General features: G+C 41.7%; 1 protein-coding gene across 1 annotated transcript; it reads right to left on the bottom strand.

The window, feature by feature from the left end:
• Positions 1 to 883: 883 nt before the first annotated feature.
• Positions 884 to 18,110, bottom strand: LOC135312276 (uncharacterized). Its single transcript, XM_064445424.1, has 2 exons — positions 17,950 to 18,110; positions 884 to 3,022 (listed from the first exon to the last, which is right to left on the bottom strand). Exons 1-2 carry the CDS (start codon positions 17,989 to 17,991, stop codon positions 2,009 to 2,011), a joined length of 1,056 nt encoding a protein of 351 aa, XP_064301494.1. The 5' UTR covers positions 17,992 to 18,110; the 3' UTR covers positions 884 to 2,008.
• Positions 18,111 to 23,445: the final 5,335 nt, after the last annotated feature.

Raw genomic sequence — 23,445 nt, 5'->3', positions numbered from 1 at the left:
CCTCTCACATGTTTTATTCCTGGCTTAGCATCTAATTTTAATTCTTTGCTTTATGTTAAACTATTACAACATTCTTTTTCAACTTGATTTATCTGGCCTGCATAGCTTTAAGCCCTCATTTTTCAGTTAGCTTTCCACAGAAAACTGACTGATAAAGCTGGTGGCAAGTCACAGGGTGATTGACTTGTGTAAGTATTGCTACTACTGCTGCGACAAACCTGGGTGTAGTTTCAGTCCTGGTAATGCCTGTTTTCTCTTCAGCAAGAAATACTCAAGATTGAATCCCAGAAGAACCTCTGGATGCTGGCTTTTATCTTACTAAGAGAACAATCAAGGAATGTGTAATTTAAAAAACAGTTTCATATTTTCTGGTATTGTTGGAATGCAGAAATAGAAATAGTTTCCAACACCTCATCTGCTCTGTCTTTGGCTGTCTTCATCATGTACATAGAAGAAAGAATAAAAGGCGAAAGTAGGCTTACCTCTTTCCTATAATTAAGGTGCTTTGTTCTTCTTTTCTATTCTCCCATCAACCCCAACATGTTTAAAGGCTGAGTGCCACTGTTTCTAGCCATCTTCTGTTTTTCCAAAGGTATTCGTATATTTTGCCAACTTCTGTAATTTTGTGGCAAGTCTCACCATTGTTTTTTTTAAGTCCCAGCTTCTAAGATCATTTGAGAAGCAGAAAAGACCACTGTTACTAAAAAACAAATCAAGCAACCAAACAATTGAACTACCAGAAGACAAAGGCAAACCTCTTTACTTGTTAACCTTATTAATATTTGCACTGTACTAGCATCTCTGGCAGCTTGTCATAATAGATGTTTAAAAAAACACAAAATCGTTTTTCCTCCCTAAAAAGATTTCTGAGACTAAGTTGAAACTGCACATTCTTGGTTTATTTCACAGTATACATAAAAATAATATTCAGTCTTCAAAAGATGACAATGATCTTAAAAGGTGAACAGGTAAACCAAAGGTAAACAGGTAAAAAGTGCAAGACAGAGGTCTTTGAGACAAGACAATGAAAATATAATGATTAACTTTTCCTCCCTTTACCAAGAAATTGGGAAAGAACAAACAGAAGAAGGTCTGAAGAAATAAAGGGGAAGCAGTCATATATTAGAGGATGCCTTCTGAAGGATCCAGTGAATATCTTGACATTAGCTGTAAGACAATGAAAAAACCAGTGCAAAGTGAAAGTTATTTTTATTATACATTTTTGTACTACATGTCTTGGTTAGTAGCCCTGCAAGTGGACAACTGAAAAAATAGACCATACAATGTAAGAAAATAGAGGTTGAAGGACATTAAAGATCATCTGGGTCTTGTCATGTCTGAATGAAGGATTAACTCTTCTGAAATCATCCTTGGCAGGTGTTTGTCTAATGTATTATTTAAAATTTCAATGACAGATATTCTAATCTCTGTAAACAGCATTCTTCAGTGTTTATTGTCCTTAAAAGTATTTCTCCTTTTCTGACTTAAATGTCTTTTGCTAAAACTTAAGCTAATTACTTTTTCTTCTGCCAACAACAGATATGAAGAATGTTTTAGTCTTGTCTTTCTGAAACAAAACTTGCCACAGCTGAAAGTGGGAGGACTGTATTTTCAGAAGCAAATGATGTTATTTCTTTTTGCCTTGCCCCAGACACAGTATTTTCTAGGTTCCTATTTTCCATTTGGTCCCTCCACCCAGTCCACATCCAGATTTTTCCTGCATGGTCCACATTGGTCTTGAGAAGTTGTACTCCATGCTGGAGTCAGGACTGTAGCTGGGGCCTTTCTAGTATTGAGCAGAGTAGGGGGATATTTGCCCTAAGGCCCACATGTTTGAGCAGCTCAGAAATGACAGAGGTGTTCAACAATATAAACTTATTTTCACTTCGTGGTCTACGAATGTCTCCAGGCACTCTTCTGAAGACTTCTATCTAAGCAGTCAGTCTAAACCATTTTAATGGGTGGCTGTTGTGTCTTAATCTCCTGTGCATTACATGGTGCATGATATTCAGTCATCATCCACCTGGATAATGTCTCCCAAGGCCATCCTTCGAGCAGCCTGCCTCCTCACAAAAGAGGCTTCATCCATTTCCCCTTGCTTTGCTCCCCGTTCCTTCTGCTTTTTGGCCACATTTTCAATGAGTTTGCTTGCATCACTGAGGGTTTTTTGTGTTCGTTGACCTGCAGATTTCTGCTTGCCTTCTCCCACACTTGGATCTGTGACCTTTAAGGGTTTGGCTTTCCCATGATCTTCCTGCTGCTCTTTCACATGCCTTACTCTGAATCGGCGCCGAGAAGCATTCTGGCAAGGATCAGGGATGCTGTCAGAGCTGTTTGACTCTTCGTGCATATCAGATACCTGGAGAGTAGGGATTAACGGCTTAGGGCGTGTCTTGGGAGCCTCTTCGACACCTGGTTGTTTAGTCAACTCAGAGGTTGTCTCTGGAGGCAAAATAACTTGAATTTCTCCCAGGGGTTTGCTGCTTTTAGGGGGTAGGGGATCATCTTTATTCTCCAGAGCAGCCTTCTCACTCAGCTTTATCTTTTGAAGGTTCTCCAGCTCCCCCTGAACCAGATTCTTTACCCTTTTCACATGGGGTTCGTTGCTGATGGAGTTGATAACCATCAGTTTCTGAGCAGCCATTTGGGCTTCTCTCTGGATGCTCATAATCTTTTGGAGCTGGGCTTCTTTTACTTCCACAGGGATCTCCAGGGGAGCCAACTTCACTGGCCTCTTCAGAGTGACATCCTCTGTGACACAAAACTCGTTTGCACGATGCAGTCTGGGAGACAAAGCCCGGTCTTTTATCACCTTTTCTGGCCACAATTTTTTCTCTCCCTGGGGAAGCCTTTTCTCTGAAATTCTTGGAGAAGGAGGATGGAAACCAAGATTTCTGTGTTCACTTCCTGACTTCCCTCCTGGCAAGATGAGAATGGGATTTTTCCTAGGCTGCAGGTTCACAATGGTGACTTCACTGACAGTACAGTTATACTTGGGCTTTTCTTCAGCCATTGGGACACCCTTAAAGAAAGCAAACAGATGTGGGGATCACTATCACACATTTTATTAGTCATCAATGTTAGGTTTTTATATGATGTTTGGGAGTTTGACAAGACTGCAAGCTTGGTGTCCCTTGAAGCGTACTCCTCATAACCATAAATCCTAAGCACTGTGCTCTGTATTTTGGCTTACCACAGGCTAATCTAAAATAAAGGGCAAATTTTGTCTCCACATCTGGAGATTAACTAAGCCTGGCAACTGAGGAATCAGGGCTTGTCTCCTCCCTGACTGTCACCGGTGCATCTCAAACAGCATTACCGTTTTTTCTCTCACTCTGTCCCAAATATTGACTGTCCTTGCTAAGCAGGGAGCAGCACCAGCCTGTACACTGCAGTCACTAATTTAAAGGAAGGTTAGGACCTCCACAACACATGGGAAATACCAGAGAATTTATGTTTGCCTGGGGAAGCCCCTAGCTGAGGCCTAGATATGGGTCCTTCCTTTTTCCTCTGACATCCTGAGTGACGGGCCTTTGTGATGAGGGTGATCGTTCAGCTCATTCCTGTGTGTGTACTGACATGTGCTTTATAGGGCAGGGCAAGTATCTTCACTTCCACCAAAATTCTGCCTAAATTTATAAGGTACTTTTCCACAGAATAGATAATTAAGCCAATAATGGTTTTGCATGTGTCAGTTGAAAATACCCTTAAATGGGCCTAGATGATGTTCAGAATACTGTGGATGTTGTTCGGTTTCAGAAGCAATACTTCTTATGTGCTAAACGAAAGAACTGCTACGTGGCAGATGTGGCAAACCTGGAGTTCACTTCTTGCCCTGTTCAGAGAAATTTTATGTCATGGTCGGGAAAAGTTCCTCCTTTTCATCAATAAGTATCTCATTGTAAACAGGGCTTTGCTGTTCGACTTTCTAGTGCTGTGTAGGCAATGACAGGTTCATCAGGAGATGGGATCTGTCCCTGCTTCTGCCCAAACGCGTAAGTGCTCTTCCTTAAGGTCCCTTTTTCATTCCCACTCTCTGTTTCTTTCACAGATTATATGCTTTATGGGACAGTCAAAAGCAATATTCTTGATGGTATCTTGGACTTCTAGACCTTGCTATCACAAAGATATTTTATTAAATGATAGTATTAACTTGTTTCCCCTCTGACAGAGAACTTGAGCTATTTTACTTCACAGCTCTTCTTATCTCATCTAATCAAATCTGCATTGGTAATTCCTGTTCACTGATATTGGTGGAATTTTTTTAAGTACCTGAGTTTAGTATCATAGTAAATAAAAATTATACCCCTCTTGCCCTTTCTGTGTCTTGCTCTGTCCCAGGAAAACACTGAAGGCTGTCTACAGCTCCGTAGATGTGAAGTGAAATAAAATAAATATAAATAAACCCTTGTCCTAAAATGCAGGCACATAAAGCAATGAGACAGAATGAAAGCTCCAATGCAAAATGAGGTATGGGAATGGAAAGAAAGAAAATGTAAACAATATAGTAGGAACAAATTATCTTTTATTTTTAAAGATCTTGGTTGAAAAGTCTTTTAGCTGCCTTTAAAAAGAGAGTACCCAACTGAAACCCAGCCACCTATCCAAGCCTATAGAACAACTTGCCTAGACAATGACTCTTTCTAGCTATGGCCATTCTTTGTTCTCACTCTAGTTTCAGACAACAGTGATTAAGTGATTGGATCATTCTCTGCTGCATTCATCTGAGGAAAAATCAGCCAAGTAAAGAATGCTTAGAGAAATTTTGCACACCACCTAAATCTGATTGGAGTCCTAATGTTAATACACTTAAAACCCATCCAAGGCTAACGTGCAAGATAAGCTGCATCCTCTGTTACCTTGCTCACATTACTCAATACCTTCTCAAAATGTCCATCTGCTATGTATATACTCCTACTTAAAATTTAATTAAGTAATTGGCCCAATCTTTTGTAGATAATTGCTCTGTGCCCAAAATTCCCTCTGCAGTCAATGAGAGACCCATACAAAGAACGAGTGCTTCAAGCTCTCAGGATCAAAGTATTATGATAGTGGTATTATCAAAGGGACCACCAGTCTTTATTTAGAAATCACAACCTTTATGTAATTTAAATACTTTCCTTCCTGGTCTCAGCTTGCTGATCCTTCTGATATAAACCACACAGAAATTGAAGGGCAGAGGCAGAAGGGTCGTAGTACGTTATTACTATTTTACTAAATTTATTGCATACGCTGCAGCCCAGTGGCAGTTTAGCATGCAGTGGCCTCAGATCAAAGGAGACTTGGTGCCCCCCATAAACAGGAATCCGATGACCCTCTACTTAAGCTATCTTAGTGCCCAGACTGGATGATCCTAAGAGGTGTTTCTCTGTTTCTACTTCATTTTGATTCCAGGAGTCTGCTCATTGCAGGGCAATAAACACTCGGTTTATAGGCAGAAAGTGAGATTTGCAGTCGAGTCTTAGGGAAATCTGATGCTATTTTGAAACATTGTTCACCAGCTTGATGACTAGGTTAAAAAAAGGGCTTGAACTGAGGTTCCTTTCCAGTCTTGGTCATCAGCTTCTGTTGTTCTACAACTGATGAAACCAGACAGATTTAAAGCAGCCTCAGGAGCCCTGAGGTATTTTGTTGGTACATACCTGGTAGAAATGGGGAACCAAAATGAGCCAAGCACATAGGATGCACTTAGATATCCTGACAACCAGCTGGACTTCAGCCAGAAAGTCAACCCATTGGCAGGACAAAGCAGCAGGTTGTTGTGCTTTCACAAATCTCTGCAGAGCTTAAGATCCAAACTACTATTTTATGCAAGACACATCCCTGTGTGACTCCAAAATGCTCCCCATTTCAGTTCTATCATGAACATAACCACCAGGAGGCAGTTCTGGGGTTACAGTAGACATGATTATAGATCTATCATAGTTGAAGGGAATCCTTTAAAAATCTCTGTTTTCTTTAAAAATCCCTGTTTTCCAGTCACACTTGTGAAGTTTTCTCTCCTTGCTCAATGAAACCAAATTTATAGTACATTACATAAGAAAAAAAACCCAAACAAACAAAACCAACTCTAAATCTCAAGCTCTTCATACATAACGAAAAAACTAAAACCTTTAATCTCATTGCTACAGGATAATCTGTAGTGATAAGCAGATGTTACACAACTCAGATGCTTTTCCCATCATCACGTGTATCAACTGATTGCTGCAGTTCAAAGGGGAGGACAGAAATACCTAAGAAAGGAAGTTCACAGATCAAATCCTCCAGCTTATCTGGTTGAAAGCTTGTCCCCAGAGTGGAGTTTTTTGAGTTCAGTTCCAAAATAAACACCAAGCCTTCAGTGTGCCTTAATTCTCCATGTGATGCCTGAAGCTCTGCTACTGAAAAGCCCTCTGGCACGTGAAGACCCATTACATATGCTGTCATTCAACAGGGGAGAGAAATTATTCAGTTTAAACATCTAGGAATGAATGCTTTGCTTCCACTCCAGATTCTGCATATACTGTAAATAGCTCAGGTCATTGTGAAGGGACAATGCAACAAACAGAGCCAGCACCTGAATAACTCCCAGAAAAGCCTTAAATAGCCAGCCTCCCAGCACTCTGTCAGCTGGCATAAAGATCACACCTGCAATGTCAGGGATTTACATCATCATTTGCTGTACCAGAAAAAATTAACAAAACAATATTATCTGTCACCCAGTGAGTCCTAGGAGGTCAGATGGTCCATCGGGCCGGTGAAGCTAAAACATAACAGTGTCTATAATCAGCAGTACTGAAGACAGTGCTAACATCACACCTTTGATCCCAAAACAACCAGATACCAAGGTGGCGTGAGTGGGAGGACTTCACACAAGTCCCTGCTGAGTCTCCTCAGTGCAGGAGCCACAGATCGTGTGTCATTCTGCCACAACTTCCTTTCCGTTGCACCACTTGAGATCTTAAAACAACAATGATAGCAAGAAGAGTTTCAAAACAACAAAAAGACAGTTGAGTGGTCTGGACACCGGCCCAGTATTAGGGGACTCACTTCAATTCCCTGTTCTACCACAAGCTTCTCATGTGATGGCAGGGAAGATGTTTTGTCCCCTGGTGACTGTGTTTTCCATCTGTAAACTTGTACTGATTCCCTCTCCTAATCCATAGGAGCATTTGGGATGTAAGGACGTAGAAAGTATAAGTTACTCAGCAACAGATGAAATGGAGTTGTGTTAGTTCCCAAAATAGTTTCAATCCCAGATAACTTAATTTTCAGAAAAGAAGTGTTCTACAGAAGGTAGTACCTGTTGAATAATCAAAGCATGAAAAAATCTATAATCACTTGAAAATTATGTCAAGTAATGCTAACGATCTATGCAACATTTTTCTCAATGCTGCTCTGCCAATTTCTTTACATTTTGTAGGATTTTACAGATCCTTAGTACAAGTTTTCCTTTGTAGAGGACTTCTTTTTATATTATGGGTTTTATTTCACAGGTGAGAGGTTTTGGGCATGACTCAGTATTTGCAATCATTAACCTAAAGGAATGTTTCATGAAATCATATTTAAAATTTGTTCATAAGGTTCGGGGGATCTTAAGAGGAATTACACCATTTCATACAAGTTGGCACACTCTCGTTCCTAATGTTATCATTGCTTTAATAGCTCCTCCCTGAGTACATGAGGAGACCAGTCTGAGTTCCAGGAAACCTACAGCAGACCGGTCCTTGCACGCACATCCAGTTTGCAAATCATGGGGTCTCCAGACTTCCCACATGACTGCAAAGCTTTACTGAACAACCTAAGTCTTGGGAAGTTTGTAGGGATTTGCAATATTGCAGAAAAGAAGGGGAGGTGCAGAACTCCACCCCTGGACTTTTTATTGGCACTCTGTGATGACAAGTCATGTAAGCTAAGTTTTCCAACCTCCACATTTAAATAGGGACATTGTTCCTTATTTAGGCCAAGACAAAGATTTGTAAAAAACGAGCAACTAATATTAGACTTCTAAATACAGATTTAAGATATAAATAAATGACCTGTTTCCCAACAGTAGCACTGGCTTTGCAATTCCTAAATTCAGCGAACTTATTTAAGAATCTAAATCATAATTCAGGATTCTCGCTTCAGCTTCAAAAATCTTAGCCTCAACTGTCAGAATAAGGAGATTCAGTTCCCAAAGTCCCGAGCGCCTGCAAATCCCGGCCATTTCAACAAGACACTATGAGAAGTAAAGGCCTGCATCTGCAGTTGGACCCATGCTGACAGGGGTGTGTACGTGTGACATTATAACATTTAAAAAAAGCCTAAATCTTCTCACTGCTTTGAGTGGAGTGAAGCAGAAATGAAAAATGCAATATCCCCTGCTAACTACCAGCTCCTGCTTGCGTTACATGCCCACGAAGAGAGCAGCATGAGCAGAACTTGCAGAGACAAAGAAACTGAGCTCTTACCTTGCCAGTTTTTCTTAATTTAGAGTTTGGCACTGTAAAATCCAGAGAGATGGAGCTATCTGCTACAGTGGAAGCTCACGTCCAGGAATTAATTTGGTACCCTGCACTATCCCACTGATAACAGAGGCCAGCACCTTGGAGGCAGTGAGAGCAACTCTGCAATCATTCAATCTGCCTGTTCTCTGGATGCCACTCATCCATTGCACTCAGAAATACCCAAGGAGACAAGCACCTTTTCTCAGCTATCCCCTGCAATATTTCATTGAGAACAGAAGAATAAGCATCCCTGTCTTCTGAAAAGGAGGTGTCAGCAGTGCCATTATATGTTCTTAAAACATATAGGCTAGGAAATGCAGTTCTTAGAGGAGAGACCCTCAAGTCCCTATATCCCTTCTTCCATAGCATTGTGAGGTCATTACTCCTGCCAGAATTGTTCCTTTTTGTTTCATTAGACCAGTTAGGCCAGAAGTGAAAAACTGGCATAACTACACTGGCTGGCACCTTTGGAGGTGTCCTTTGAAAAGGACAATTTAATATAAAGAGGCTTCAGTACTAAAATCTTCCCGAATGTCCAGCTACAAGACCAAAAGTTCCTCTCTCACCTTCTTACCCCTTGCTACAATATCTTTTCATCTCCACAGCTCCAACAGAAGGGACTGAGATTGTTTCTAGCCCAGGCTTGCTTCATGTTTTAGTTAGGACATACTCCCAATGCGTTGCTTCAGGTGTAGTCTCATCAGACCGGAGGATTTTCTGTAGTAGGAAAGGCATTGGGATGGCATCTCAGAGCTGTTTGAAGGCTGTGCACAATGGACAGGAGTGAGTTCTTCTCTCTTCACCTGTCAGAGCCCAGTCTGAGCTGGATGTCTAGGCCACCCCCATCAGAAATCGAGAACGATGGGTTCACGCTCTCTGAAAATAGGTACCTCAGACAGTATCTCAGATAGTGGGGCGACTTGTCATCCAGGAGATCTTGTCCCACTTCAATGACTTTGTGGCTCCAGTGGCTCAAGGTAAAGGAGGGAAACTCAGACTAGGGAGCCAGCAGTGGACCAGAGCCTGAGAAAGAGACCCCATCTCTTTAATGGCCGGGATGAGCCCTGAATATGAACCCTTTGGGATCATTTTCTTACCCACATTCTATGGCTATGAGTCACTTGATATTGTCATTTCACAAATACATTTTTCAAATGTTCCTATTAAGTTGTAGGCAGCATTTAGTGTTACACCAGTATTGACATTAAAGCAGAACTACCTGCTAGTCCTGTTATTCCACTGATGCTTTGACAGCAGGGGCACTACAAATAGAGCTTCTTTGTAAAAAATTATTAAAAGTGACCTGAAAGTCCACAGCTTTCCAATTTCCTGAAAACTTACCATTTCCTTGTTGAATGCTGTAGTGTTTAAGGCCAGAAGAGTCAATGACAGCCCATCCTCTGATCCACTAATGATATGGATGTAGAAAGATCTTGATGTCACTTCTTTTACCCTCAAGCCTATTATCTGACTTTTCTCCCTTTTGCTCTTCAAACAGTGGCTGCTTTACAGGGCAGTGCAGTGGGCAGGCAGGGGATGTAGGAACTGCTACTGCTTTTTCTATGGACTTGCTCCGCAGCCATAAAGTCACTGAACATCTCTATGCCTTGCAATCAACAGATGCCCTTCAGGCAAGAATTGGGAGGCTATTAAATTTGCTGAGCCGCTCGAGAAGATCACTATAACCTCTTCCAACCTAAATTTACTTCTAGCTTCCGCAGGGCGCTGTTTGGTTTTATTCAGTTCTGCCCAATGGTCCTAAAGTTGTGCAATGTTTTTCAGCTACTATGCTCTGCTCTGAGAAGGCGACATTTCAATGATGTGTGGATCCCTGCACCATTTGGAGACCGCTGTAGGACCTTCCAGATGGTAGGCAGAATACATTAATCTATGTCATGAAAATGTAATTCATATGAAGGTAATAAATTGTTTATGTATAAAATAAGCAGGACTAATACATTAGCATTCAGGGCTCAATCGCACCAGGATACAGGCACACACTGCTCACAGTGAACCCAGCTTTTTGGCTGTTATAACAAAAATCAATTGAACAGAATTATTAAGTGCAGATAGTCTGTATTTAGATAGGATATGCCAACACACTAGCTACTGCGCTGTTAAAACAACCCGCCCCTCTCCATAGTAAATTTAACTCAATCGTAAGAAACCAGCTATGATTTAAGAGAGAAAAAACATAATAATAGAGAGAGCTTGTAACAGCATGGGCTTGCTGCTACATTTGCATTGACGTCAGAGCAAACAAGATTAAATGAAGGCAAGCACAGCTACAGAAATGTGACCTTAAATACAGCCTCAGAGTTGCAGATATTGCCAAAATCTTAGCTGTAACTCCACCTGGTTTGCTGATGTAGCCCCACAGATAATGTCTTCAAGAAGCAGCCAAAGATCCCTGTGGCAGCTGGCACAGTGAGAGCTTTGCTCACTTTTGAGCAAAGGGCATATTGCCACGGAGAGGAATCAGGATGGGGCAGAAAGAATCCCACTGGCACAGTCCTCTACAAGGAACCATTGAGGGTGGCAGGATTTACAGCTGCCTCTTAGCTGCTATAAGCTCTGCTGGGGCTGCTTTGGCCTCTGTGTAGTCCAGGATTAGGGAAAAGATGAAAAAAGGATTGATCTCATTTTTCCAGTCACTCATTCTCCTTCCCTTTGCCCAGTGTAACCTTGACCCTTTTGAGATCCAGTCTTGGAAATCCCAAGCCACATAGAAAACCAGGCCACTGGGAACAATGGTTAATGGCACCTTCAAAAAGCTAAGACAAATTGCAGCTAAAAATCTGTTACCATAGGAGCAAAGCCCATTCAAGTCTACCCTTTCAAATAAAGCATGATTACATGGTGACATTGCCAAAATCTGTACCACTGTTCACTGAATAAAAAATGGGAAAAATATCCACAACCAAGACAAAAAATTCTCTGGCAAGAGAACATCCCTTCAAAAAAACTAAGCAAATAGATCCCAGTCTTCCCAGACACTGTGATTTAGAGTGAGCAAAAGTGTTTCCTTTGACTTAAACGATGGGATTACCTACTGTGCGTCATTTAAACCTCTCAAAACCAGGCTGAATTGGGGTATAAATGATTTAATGACTTTTCTAGGTCTCACTGCTCTCATCACTATTTCACTTTACATTTCCACTTTGGATCTACAGGGCAAAATACCTTTCTAAAGATTCAAAGGGAGTCAACCCGAATAGCAATTTCAGACTAATTCCCCTATTTGGAGAAGAAAATCCAAACACACAGGTACCTCTTCTTTCATGTCTCTGTACAGAGAAGTTGTTCTTGAATGGTTAAAGCATACTGGGAGATCGTTGGCAGACAAGTTACACTGTAATACCTTCTCCAGTCAATTTGTCCCAGCTGAAGAAAACTGGAGATATTTTATCCATGAACTACTGAGAATTAAATTCTTGTGGCATCTCTGTCTAGCTACACCCAGCTGGGCAGTTTTGGGTTTCCTGCAGCTTAGAGGCCATAATATAACCAGGTAGGTTCCTTGAGGGGGGGGAGAGATTTAATAATAAAACTTAGCCAAATAACTGCATTACACTCAGGGCTCCAACCAGATTCTCCTGTTACAGTACCAGGCCAAGCAGTGCGCTATGAGGAGCTAAAAACCCTTTCAAAATTTTGTCCCTGTGGCATACAGAGTTCATGGGGGCTTACTGCCCTTCTGGTCTTGTTTCAGGCTCATAATTCAGCCAACATTTTTGGGAAGCGCAGAAATTTTTGAGAGCCTTTTGGATCAGATTTCAGGATCTTGTATCATTTTCTTATCCCAGCATAAAGAAAGACGGGGGTTTTCGGTTTTTTTTTTGGGGGGGGGGGGGTTTAGACATGCAGCTTTATGGCTACAAATATTTCTGAAGAGATACTTGGCTTTGATGGTGGTGGTTTTGAAAAAAAAGCAAATATCTCTAATCAAACTGAACCAAGCCATTTCCCCCATCCTTAGGAGCCCAGGGAGATAAGCTGTATTATCCTACCTGACTTATTACTGAAAGGTCATTGAAGACTTGAAGTATGCTTCACTGCATTTCTTCTGTCCTCTCTTTGACAGGTAGGACACAAACGCTGTTGTTGCATTAATTGCAATGGGTCCTGCTTTAAAATCTTAGAATCTTTATCTCATGCAGAACTTGCTGTTCCTGGCCGCATGGATCACTGGTGGTGTCCTGGAGGCACTTAATGTACCATTGAATGTCCGTACAGCAGCAGTTTTCATTTCTTCTGAACCATGAGGTATGAGATCTTAGCACTTGCGACTTGTGCTTTGAGCGTTTCTAGTCCATCAGTCAGAAGTCGCTTTTTTGATTCAACACTTAGAAGTTGACTTTACTTAATCAGGAAATGTAAATAGACTCTTTGCTTCACTCCAACTCTATTCTCAACTCTTGGACAAAAGACAACCTATTTTAAAACATTACAACTACAGCACTGGTTCTACCCTTTGCCTCCTGACTTACAAGGAACGATGTACGGCTGTTGGGATAAGGAGCACCTATTCTACCAAGCCGGGGAGTGATTCTGCCAATGAATAGTACACCCTAGTCCACATGTGCACACGGGAGGGGGACCCATTTATTTCATTATGGACTTTCTGAATTCAGTCCTGCCAGCTCTCTAGGAATTTTGATGACTTTACTCACCTCCTTCATTTATTTTTCTCTTACTTACTACAATTGCTTTGCACTCAGGAGTTGGGCAGGAAAAAAGAACAGCTTTTCTCCTGAGAGTTAAATACATTTCACTGCAAAGAACAAACAAAGCCTGGAAAAATATCAGCTTTCTAGTACAGTCCCAGGACTAAGGCAGCCTTGTACTTCTCCAGGTAAGCTGCTCTCCCTCGAATTCACAAGGACCTCTTCTCCTGCTACAAAAACAGCTGTGCATGGAGGCATTTCCAGGTCTTCTGTAGAGAATAGTCTAAAGCTAGAGCTAAGATGGCATAGTCTTCTCCAGTATGGTCCACACCACCAGTCAAGTTCATTATATTATCCATGTGTTTTGGAGACCCAACTAACAAACTGTTGTTCTGCTTTCAGGACTGTAGAACTGCACTCAGAAATGCAGCTCTCACTGGGAATCTTTCTGTTCATTTTGGTGGGTGTTAGAACTAAATCAACAAGGAAACCTTCAGTATCATTGGAAGTTGCATATGTATGCTGCAGACAGAGGTACACCCTGGGATCCTTCCAGATCCTAGAAGGCCTTGATCCTGCACCTTTTACAATCAATGATGATACTTCCCTTGGTTTCAACAGAGGAAGGATAAAGATGGGGGCTTTCCCTAATTCACCAGAACAATTTTATAAATTGCATGTAGTCTTCACTCAATTTTATGTGTGGCTGAAGAACAATGAAGGAGGTCTCCTGATGAAAACTCCATTAAATACCATTTAACACCTCCAAGGCTCTTCTCTGTGAGGCTCTTCAACTCTGTAAACTCATCTTCTGTCACAGATCTGGATCAAAAATTTCAAAATCTTCTACCAAAAAGCATTATTCACTGTTTCCACACTCAAAAGGAAAAGTTGTGAAGGCTGAACTTTCTCAAATTGCTGCGTGTTAGTGCCCATGGTACTTGTTCTGACATGCATAACTTTATTTCTGGCAATGCTGCAAATCATATTTCTTACTCATCTTTAGCTTACTGAGTGATCCTGTTCAGGAAGGCACAATAACCTGCCCTCTTCATCCTCTCTATTTTTTTGAATTCTACCCACAATTTCTGCATGTTCTTTTCATCACATATTTTCAACCTCCCACCCATATCCCCCTTGGGCATTATGTATGCCCCTTAGCTAAGGGTCCAGTGCAAAAACCTATACACACGAGTTGCTACATACATGCGAACAATCCCATCAAGCTTTCTTACAAGTGGAGAAGGGTGAATATTAAACCTATCCCCTTTCTAAATTCCATGCAAGGCTTTGAATTCAAGAGTTAGTAGAGTCGTGCCTCCTCCTGATCTTCTGAAAAACAGAGTTTTCCTTATCAAGTAGAATTGTTAAGCTCATTAGCTTCAGTAGGAGGAGCCTCCTGACTCTGTTAAAAGTACCTCTGTCTATACCAACAGTTTTTTGTTCAGCATAAAGAAGTCACCGATAACAGCTCTATCTCCCAAACTGTCTCCCAGTTTGGAGTCCCAGTCCAGTAGGCTCCCAGACTACCCAGATGCTTTCTCTTAGCACCTCTTAGTACCTTAGCTTGCTCTTAGTTCTTGGACCTTCTGTCCATCTCCCCAGGACTGTGGCTCCCCTTGCTCTGTCTTACCACAGCGTTTGCTCCTCATCCCTGCAATTCACTCGTGAAGGAGGCAACTTCTCCCTATATGACTTGGAAAGATTTTTGTTTTATTTTTCTCTGATGAGAGATACAGTCGGCTACCTTGACACACACACTTCTTCTGTGTGCTCATGTTACTTATTCTGGTTCTGCAGCCTACTGTCTTATCTTGTCAGAGTGCTTTGAAAGGCAAATCCTATCACAGCATAATAGGAAGGGAAGTTAAAGCTATTAGTACATAACACTTTCTTAACAGGTCAGGGAACAGAAGGGGAGTTCTCTAATCAGCTTCAGATTAATTTTCTTTCTCATAGTCTTGAATAATAACTAAATATCAGCTCCTCCAGATGGCTTTAGATGCTATTAATATATCCGATAAGTAACCCAGAAAGGTAGCTAAAAGGGCAAATATATGTGAACAGGCATTGCAGGGCATTGGCTGTGGAGGAGCAGTGGCTGCTTATTCCCCATCTCTAGGAACATCTTTAGGGGAATGTGTCCACACTGAATGGAGTCACATCCTGGCTGTCCTTCCTGCCAATTTTGTTTCTGCTGCTAAAAAAGTAGAGGTATGGAGAAACCTAGAATGAGTCAGGAAGGCACATCGTACCTATGACAAGAAGGCCTCACTGAAACAAGATTTTTTTCCTAACATTATAATCTGATCAAATAGCAGAAAGGAGAGTCCTACTTCTCATCTCTGTCTCCTCTATGGCTCTGCACTGTATCACTGGTTGGGTTCCTCACCTGAGAAGCTGTATGTCATAGTGAGAGGAAGAATGTTTTCCATGGCTACTGTCATTAAGTACCTTGATAATCAGTCTCCTTGCCCAACCCACCATACCATCTACACATATCATTTGGCAGCTGGATGGTACGTGTGTTCCTGCTTGGATGACATAGTTGGTACCACGTGTGTGTTATTACCCCTCAGTAAAATCCCTGCTCAGGGTTGGTTTTAAGTTTCTCCTTCCCAGGAAGGGTAGGAGCAAAGGTGAAGGGATTAAAAGGAATCATAGAAGTTCAATAGCATCATTCAAGATGATCTTTAGCCATTTCAGAGCAATGAACAACACCTTGTGTACTGGAGATACATATAAACTAAATTCTAAATACATAGGGACTTTAGTTCCTCTTGCTATATCACACCAAAGTTGGGCTTAAACCACACATACTTACTTGTTTTAAATAATGACAAATCAAGCCCTTTTGGTGCTCTGCAGGCCATTTGGTCCAGCCCCCCATGGCAATTTACAAAAAAAATGGAGGGAATTAGCAGTGATCTCAGTTCTTAATCTCCAAGGGCTCAGACTCAGGAGCAAAAGCAAACTTAACCTCTCTTGCTGTGATTCCCATATTGAAAGGGGTCTAAATAAATTTGTCCATAATCTTAAGGCTAACATCAAACACCACCTTATAAAAATAAAGTGCTGACTGGAAAGTGTGTGGGTGGATGAGTGGGATGGGGAGTGGCTTTTGTCTGGTTGTCTCTTACTTTTGTTAGACTGTGAGGAAACATTCCTGAAACATTGCACTGCTGTGCTGTTACTGCATTACTGCTACCACGGTATGACTGCAGCACAGCCAGTCTTCTGTCACATGGTGCCACACCCTGCAAAGCCACCAAGCATCCCACATCACAGATGTGCAGGTTACATTTCACAGCATGGTCCTGAAGAGTTTCTTTGTCTTCATGAGCTATGGAAGCTTTGCATAGTTCGGGTAGAGAATGTGCCCAATGCCCAGTGCAACACACAGATCTATTCTCAGCATTGTACCTCAGCCCCTCACAGTTTTTTGAGTGCTTTTCCAATTTTATAGTACCAATGTGTTGGGAAAGCAGCATGACTAGCACCACTGAAAACAGAATACACGCCAGCTCTTTCACCGTTTCTTCAACAGCCATCTGAATTGCTCTCCTCATTAGGAAAGCTACCCAGTAGCACCCCAAGCTTACAAAGTTTCAGTGTCTAACACCCTTCTATTGGGATTTTCTCCCTTAGCTACCTTTTCATATTGTAGAAATCAGACCAGCTTTCTCATCTGCTTCCTGTTAATTTTCTCATTCCATTCTTGGATCGTGGAAATCTCCTTAAGGAAATTAGGCAAATCAGACTTAAAATTCTCCTGAAACCTTTCCCCAGTAGTGAAAAGCTGACGGTGGTTGTTATTAGTAGCTTGGCTTTAGAGCTACTTACATGACTGGATAAGGTAGTCTATTTTAGTAGCAGCAATTTTCTAATCTATCAGAAGACACCAGGGATTTCAATAGAGGAGACAAATACATCATGAAAAGCTATAAACATGCTTTACTTATAGAAAAATCCTAAGAAAGGTAGTGAGAAACGATACAGAAAACTTGTACTTCTATCATTTTTTAAAAACATAGTTTAGTAGAGGTCTCCTGGGTTTTGCACCCATCCTAGAGGACTGAATAGGAGGACTAGACACTGTTGGGGATGACATGAAGTTGGGGGGAGATATTTCCCTTTCATTCAGAACTACAGGCCTCTTCTTCTAAAGCTTACACCAAGTGGTGCTTCAGAGAAAGATGCCAAAGACTGAACAACAATATTGCATAACGGGAGATGGTCCCTGCAGGTAAAGAAATTTGTAGAGCCTAAGGCATTCAGTTTCCAGCTGTGTGAAATTGTCACCCTGCTAGCAATAACTAGAAGAATTGAGATTGCAACCTTATCTGGCATCTTTTGCCAGCATTAGTTTCAATTTTTACATGCTCCAAAGATCACTGGTTCCTGTTCACAAACCCAGTTAAATATCCTGAAATATATCTCTTCTGGAAAATTGTTCTGTTTTAGCCATACTTTTAAATAGATGCTTCCACGAGGAGGGATTTTCAGCCAGTTTTTGCTGTACAGTTCATTGTTTCTAATCTCTTCATTGCCATTACTATGGCAATCAAGTGCCTGTGCAATGCCCCAACAAGAAAATGTCTTTTTTTATTTGATTAGTGCCCAAGTTCAGTCTTATTACTTATTAATAACCTCATTCTGCCCATGGTCTACACTGATCCCTCTCATCAGCACTGGCTCCTGCTCTGTTCTCAGCTTTCTCAGAGTAACAGTTTCAAAGGCAAAAATTTACAGCCACCATCCGACCAACAAAACCCCTGTACAATCAACAAGAAGCCAACAGCTCCCACACTTACCAGCCGACCCGGCAGTTCTTGCTTTGCTCGTTGTTTTATCATTCCCAAGAAGCGTCTCCTCCTCTTGATGAGATCAATTTACTCTGCAGTGTTGAAGCCGCGATGGCCGTGTATGCAGAGACCAGGTGCCTAGCTTGCTCAGGAGGACTGAAAGGCTTAGAAATCCTACCGAGAGATAAGAAGTGGGAGATTAGAGTCAGCACTGCTGCAGTCACTCAGGGACTGAACAGCTTCTGTATCCCAAAAAAGGCAAATATGAATGTATTGTATTCGTCTTGCTTCTTTGAAAAGAGGAATATTCTTACTTTAAGTACTCACCTTTAAAGAATCCCCTTCCTCCACCTATCTTGTGCCCATCATGCACCCTTTGCAACCTTTCATTATTTTTCCTTCTCTTCTGTGCCCTGCTTGTCCTTCACCATGTCTTTGCGCTCTTTTCATTGGAGAATGTGGCCCAAAAACCCTCAAATCATATCTGCCCTGCAATTAAGGTGCTGATTCCTAAAATAATTCCCCCACATTTGTGTTTCAGCATCTAAATTGAAATTGTCTGATTTTCAGCAGAATCAGTGATGGGGTTTCTGGGTTTATTGGATTTCTGAAATCCTAGTCATTTATGTCATATCCAAATCCTAGTGCATGATGAGGTGCATCAGTCCAGGGAAGGGTGGCAGGGAAGGTGAGTGGAGCAAGATGTGTTTCAAGCCATGTCAAGCCTTTGGTGTTACCCACTCAGATACACTATGTATATTCATTGCACAGAGCAGAATAACCTTCATAAGGTCATGCTGAATGTGCAGCAAGTTTTAGTCTAGTCTTATCAAATATTTTGACAGTCCTAATCCCAGTCCATTGACAGCACTCCCAGCTATGTGCCAAAAGGGAACAAGGCAAAGTGACTCAGCAATGAAAGCCAAGGGGCAGCCTAGCCTACCAGATCTGGGAGATCACAACAATGCAAGTATTGTCTGAATTAGTTGAGTTAGAAGAGATGCAGCAGGGAGAGTGGACTCTGTGACCAACCATCAAACCATCAGACAACATCAGGGTTGGGTACTCTCGAGGTGAGGAGTGAGAGGCAGGGAGAGAAGAACAGATTTATACTATGTCTCCACTGTGACACAGAAACTGCTGTGTCCAGCTAAAGATAGCAGCTTCCTAGTATTTAGCTTCCTCCAGTTGCATCCTAAGAGCTACTTGTCCCTGCCGGAAGCCCTTATGGAAACACCAGTTGAAGCTATAGCACGCAAATCCCTGTTGTTACCTGATAGCACCAGATAGCATCTGAGTTTAGGCTTGTTCCTACCAACAAGTTCTCAAACCGGCAACAGTTTGCTACTATTGTTTGGCTGAGCTTACTTGGTGCTGCTTAAGTACCCTGCAGTGTCACTGATGCCCAGCTCTTCTGCATTGTCCTCTTCCTGTGTCCCACCACCTTCAGGTTTTACTTTCCCATAATATAGTCCCATGGTGAGGTCATCAGAATTACATGGATCTTCTGACAGAACACAGATGTTTTGGGCTGTGCTCCTTCACACCCATGAGTCTTTTTAAAAGAAAAGCCTGATTTCCAGACTTTTTCATTTTTCCACTGATTCTTGTTTGGAAAAGATGCAGATGTTTCCCATTTGGCCAACGCCTCCCTATATCCACAGACAGATGCTTGGCAGTGTCAGTGCTTATTTGCAGCCTCTCATCAGATGTACTGATGAATGCCATGTTTGCAGCAGTGTTGTCTTTGGTGTTTTTCTAAGCCATTCTATTGTGGCAAGCAAACCTATTCACAATTTCTGTCAGCCAGTGGCTGTGCTGAAGCCATAGAGTGGTTCCTGAGACTATTTATTTTTCATTTCTGTCCTGAATAGCTAGGGGAGCTGGGCTTTTATCAGGACCAACAGGAATAGATCAATTCAGTTCCAGACATCCAGCAAAGAAACATGAGACCTTTAGAAACACACAGGAATATAATCAGGCTAAATCTAGACAAATAAATTAAATATGCCTGGGTACATTCTTTCATACTGAAGCCAGCATGCATGGTGCACCCCATGTCTGCGATAATAAGTGTACTAGCCTGCAAGAAAGGGTGACTGCATTCAAACTGCCTCCTTTGCATGGTCCCTGGCAGGTCCTAAGTGCCCACCTGTGCCCAGGAATCATTTGGGAGGATGCTGGTTGTCACAGACCAAAAGCATGTCAGTGAACCTTCTAGCACTCCAGCAGCACACGATCCAGTTCCAGTGCCCAAAAATATTCCCTGATATCATTGCATTGACTAGAGCAAGATGTATCCTCAGAGGGGCTGGTGCTAGAAGTTATTCTGTCAGCAGAGACAAAGGTTATGGCAGTGCTGAGTTTGGAAGGATAAAGATTAGAGCTGTGCACTATTCTAAGTGCGATCTACCCAGCCTGGATCGCTGATCACAACAGGATTGTACAAGGAAAGAATTCAGTTATAAAACCAAGGATGATTACTGGTGTCACTGGGGAGACCAGTGCCCTCTCTCTTCTGGTTTGAAGGGTCTATGATCTTAATCTGCAGAGACTTTACTGTTTTTGTAGGGGAATGTTTTGCAAGGAGATAAATTAATACCTCATGTTTTCCTTCTGTGCTATTTATTCTGGAAGGTCAGTCATCTGCCTTGTAAATAAATAGAAGGTGTATCATCATTCCTGCTATGGTATCCACATTTCCCATCTATCACTGGGTAGCGAGATTCCTCTGCCATAGGGATGGAAGCCAGGGGATCTGCAAGTGCCTTTGTGTAGCAGCAGATGACCATTTCAGCAATAACCATGCTAAACCACATCCAGACAAATAATGTGGGACAGTGGGAACAAGAGCCTTAATATTCCTCAAATTATGCCTCTGAATAGGAACTTCCTTAACTGCACGTTCCCCCTGTCTGCATGTCAGTATGGGAAAATCCAGACTAATAATACTGTTGTTCTTGGACATTGTATAGGTTAAAAAGGGAGTGAAAAATTCACTAAGTACCAGTTCCTAAGGCCAACTTCAGTCATCTCACACCTCCCAGATGAAGAGCAAGAATAGTTCCAGGACCTGAATGTGCAGCTGCTGGCTCATGCAGGATCAATGCATGCAACCCCAGACCTTCCTGTGGCTGAGCTGGCCACCAGGACTTCCAGAAAGCTCCTGGGCCCTGTGGTGCTGGGCAGAGTCTAAATACCATTGAACAACAGCCCCTCAAATATTTACAACCTGTATACATAATGCATGGACTCAGGGAAGACATGGAGGCAGCAGAGGGGGGGTGATCTGTTCCAGTCACAACAGGAGGTTAATTGCAGCCATTTGGGCAGGCCAGCTGATGCCACCTTCCAGCTCCCTGGCTGTTATGGACTGTGTGTTTCTAACCCGTTGGGCTCTGCTTCTTTCTTGCCACCAAAGTATTTTGCCTTGATTTTTTTTTTAGCCTGATTGACCTGGCTGGCTCATGTTAGGTTTGGGAAACACAACCCTGGGCCAGCCCTACCTGTAACGTGGAGTCGATGCTCCTGAAGGCTGCCAGGGCTTTACCCTCCCAGAAGGACCACAATGACTCCCCACACTATAACGCAGGTCTATAACTTTCCTAAGCAGGATAGATCCTTCCAGGCAGTAATGGTTAATGGCTGGAAAGATTCAGCAGTCCCAGTGTCATTTTTAAAAAGCAATTAAAGCAGGAAATAATATTTTTCCAGAAAAAAAACCAAACAAACCTGCATTTGGCTGTTAACATGATGATTTGAGTCAAGCACAGCACTATGGGAACTGGTTGTTGAAAAGAGAGAGTTAGCTCTCTGCTGCAGGACTTTTCTATTTACTGTGCCAGCATCCTTTCCACAGATAACACAGTCCATAGGACAAGTCCTTCAACCCCTGTGAAAATGGGCTATTGATTTATTTTTTCATTTAAAATTCTGTCCTTTTTCATCCCTGATGTGTTTTGCTGTTGTTTGTCTGAAGTCCACTGAGTTGCACCAAAGTGAACAGACAAGAGATATGTGCTTACAGTTTGGCAGGGAATTGCCAGGCCTGGGAGTTTTCAATACCAAAAAGAAAGATGGAAATGCCTAAGTAGTTATTTTAATCAATTGTTCTTTCTAATGAGAGCAGCTCATGGGGTGAAGTAATCCAGTCAACATTATGTATTAATGTTTAAAATCCTTCTAATGCAGAGCTTGGAGTGGACTTTCTGGATTGGGAATCAAACAAAAATCAATACATGTCAATATATCACCAAGGTCTTTTGGGAACACAGCTTGTGTACATTAACATGAGTTTTAAAATGTAGACTTAAAAGATCTGAAAAATATCATGAAGACAGAAGTCAACATCTCTGAAGCAGTGCATAGGGTTACTGAAGGTTCTACCTGGCTCCTCTCAGCTGTTTCAAAAACATCAGAAGACCACTTCCCTGCGTATGATAAATACACACTTCCTCTCTCACGTGTTCTTGTATGCACAAACCCAGAGCAACAATAGCCCAGCCATGTTTAAGGCTCTCATGCCAATGCTCTGTCCTGTCTTTTCACCTGCCTTTGAAAACAAAATATTCAGAAATTGCAGCAGGCACAAGTAGGTGTGGCTCTCAAAAGATTATGTGGGAAAAAAGGCTTTTGTAAGACAAGTTAGAAAGAAAAGAAGAGGATTTAGGTTATTCAAAAGAAAAAATATACAAAATCTTGTTCTAAAGTATATGTGAGGAACAAAGAAATAGCAAAAGGCAAATTACACTGAAGACTGAAATACAATGGAGAGGGTGGATAATCAGCTTATGGGCTGCTTTCATACAATAAAGAAAATCATGCATAATTTTCAGAGATTCACTTCAGATCTCACTGCCTTCGAACAACATCCCTTATGTAAGCAGAGGCTCATCAGAGCAGACCTGTGCTGTTTTCTGCCTTCCATTTGCACCATTGTAGACACAAATGGGACAAATCCCATCAGAGTCCTCTGTTCTCCTGAAAATGAGAAATAATGTCAGCTGTGCCTATTACACAATATATGCTAAATTACATATTAGTTACTGTCTGTAGAAAAAAAGGCTAGGTGACCTCTTATACCTGTATACAATAATTATGTTAACTATTATGATATATACAACAATTTTCTTTTCAAGTCCAAGACAGTTATGTGAGGTCTGTCTTCGCTGACTGCTTGCACAAGGAAGGGGGGCTAATTCTGTTCCCTTTTTAAATTTTTGCTCTTGTCTAAATGTTGCTGCAGCCAGAAGTTAAGAAGCTTGAAAGCAGATCTAAAGAAGAAAAGTGGAGCAAAGTGCATTTTCCTTTGCTAATGTTCACACTTTTATGGTAGATAATAAACTAGACAAGAAGGTAGCCAGAAGTATCAACAGTACGTCTCCACAAGTACATTTTAGCTGCCAAAGACTGCATGCAATGTATCCCTATTGCCCAGGTCAAACAGATCAGATTTAATCCCCCATACAGCCTCTCTCCAGACCGCTACTTAGCTCACAAGACTCA

This window comes from Phalacrocorax carbo, chromosome 2, assembly GCF_963921805.1.
Source record: "Phalacrocorax carbo chromosome 2, bPhaCar2.1, whole genome shotgun sequence".
NCBI lineage: Eukaryota > Metazoa > Chordata > Aves > Suliformes > Phalacrocoracidae > Phalacrocorax > Phalacrocorax carbo.
This window is presented reverse-complemented; position numbering and strand designations above follow the sequence as displayed.

What these genes read in the sequence shown, in the direction of transcription:
- LOC135312276 (XM_064445424.1), bottom strand. Translation starts at nt 17,991, where the DNA reads ATGATAAAACAACGAGCAAAGCAAGAACTGCCGGGTCGGCTG. An exon ending in AAGAACTGCCGGGTCGGCTG is followed by an intron (nt 3,023 to 17,949) that starts GTAAGTGTGGGA and finishes GCTTTCTTTAAG; the next exon opens with GGTGTCCCAATGGCTGAAGA.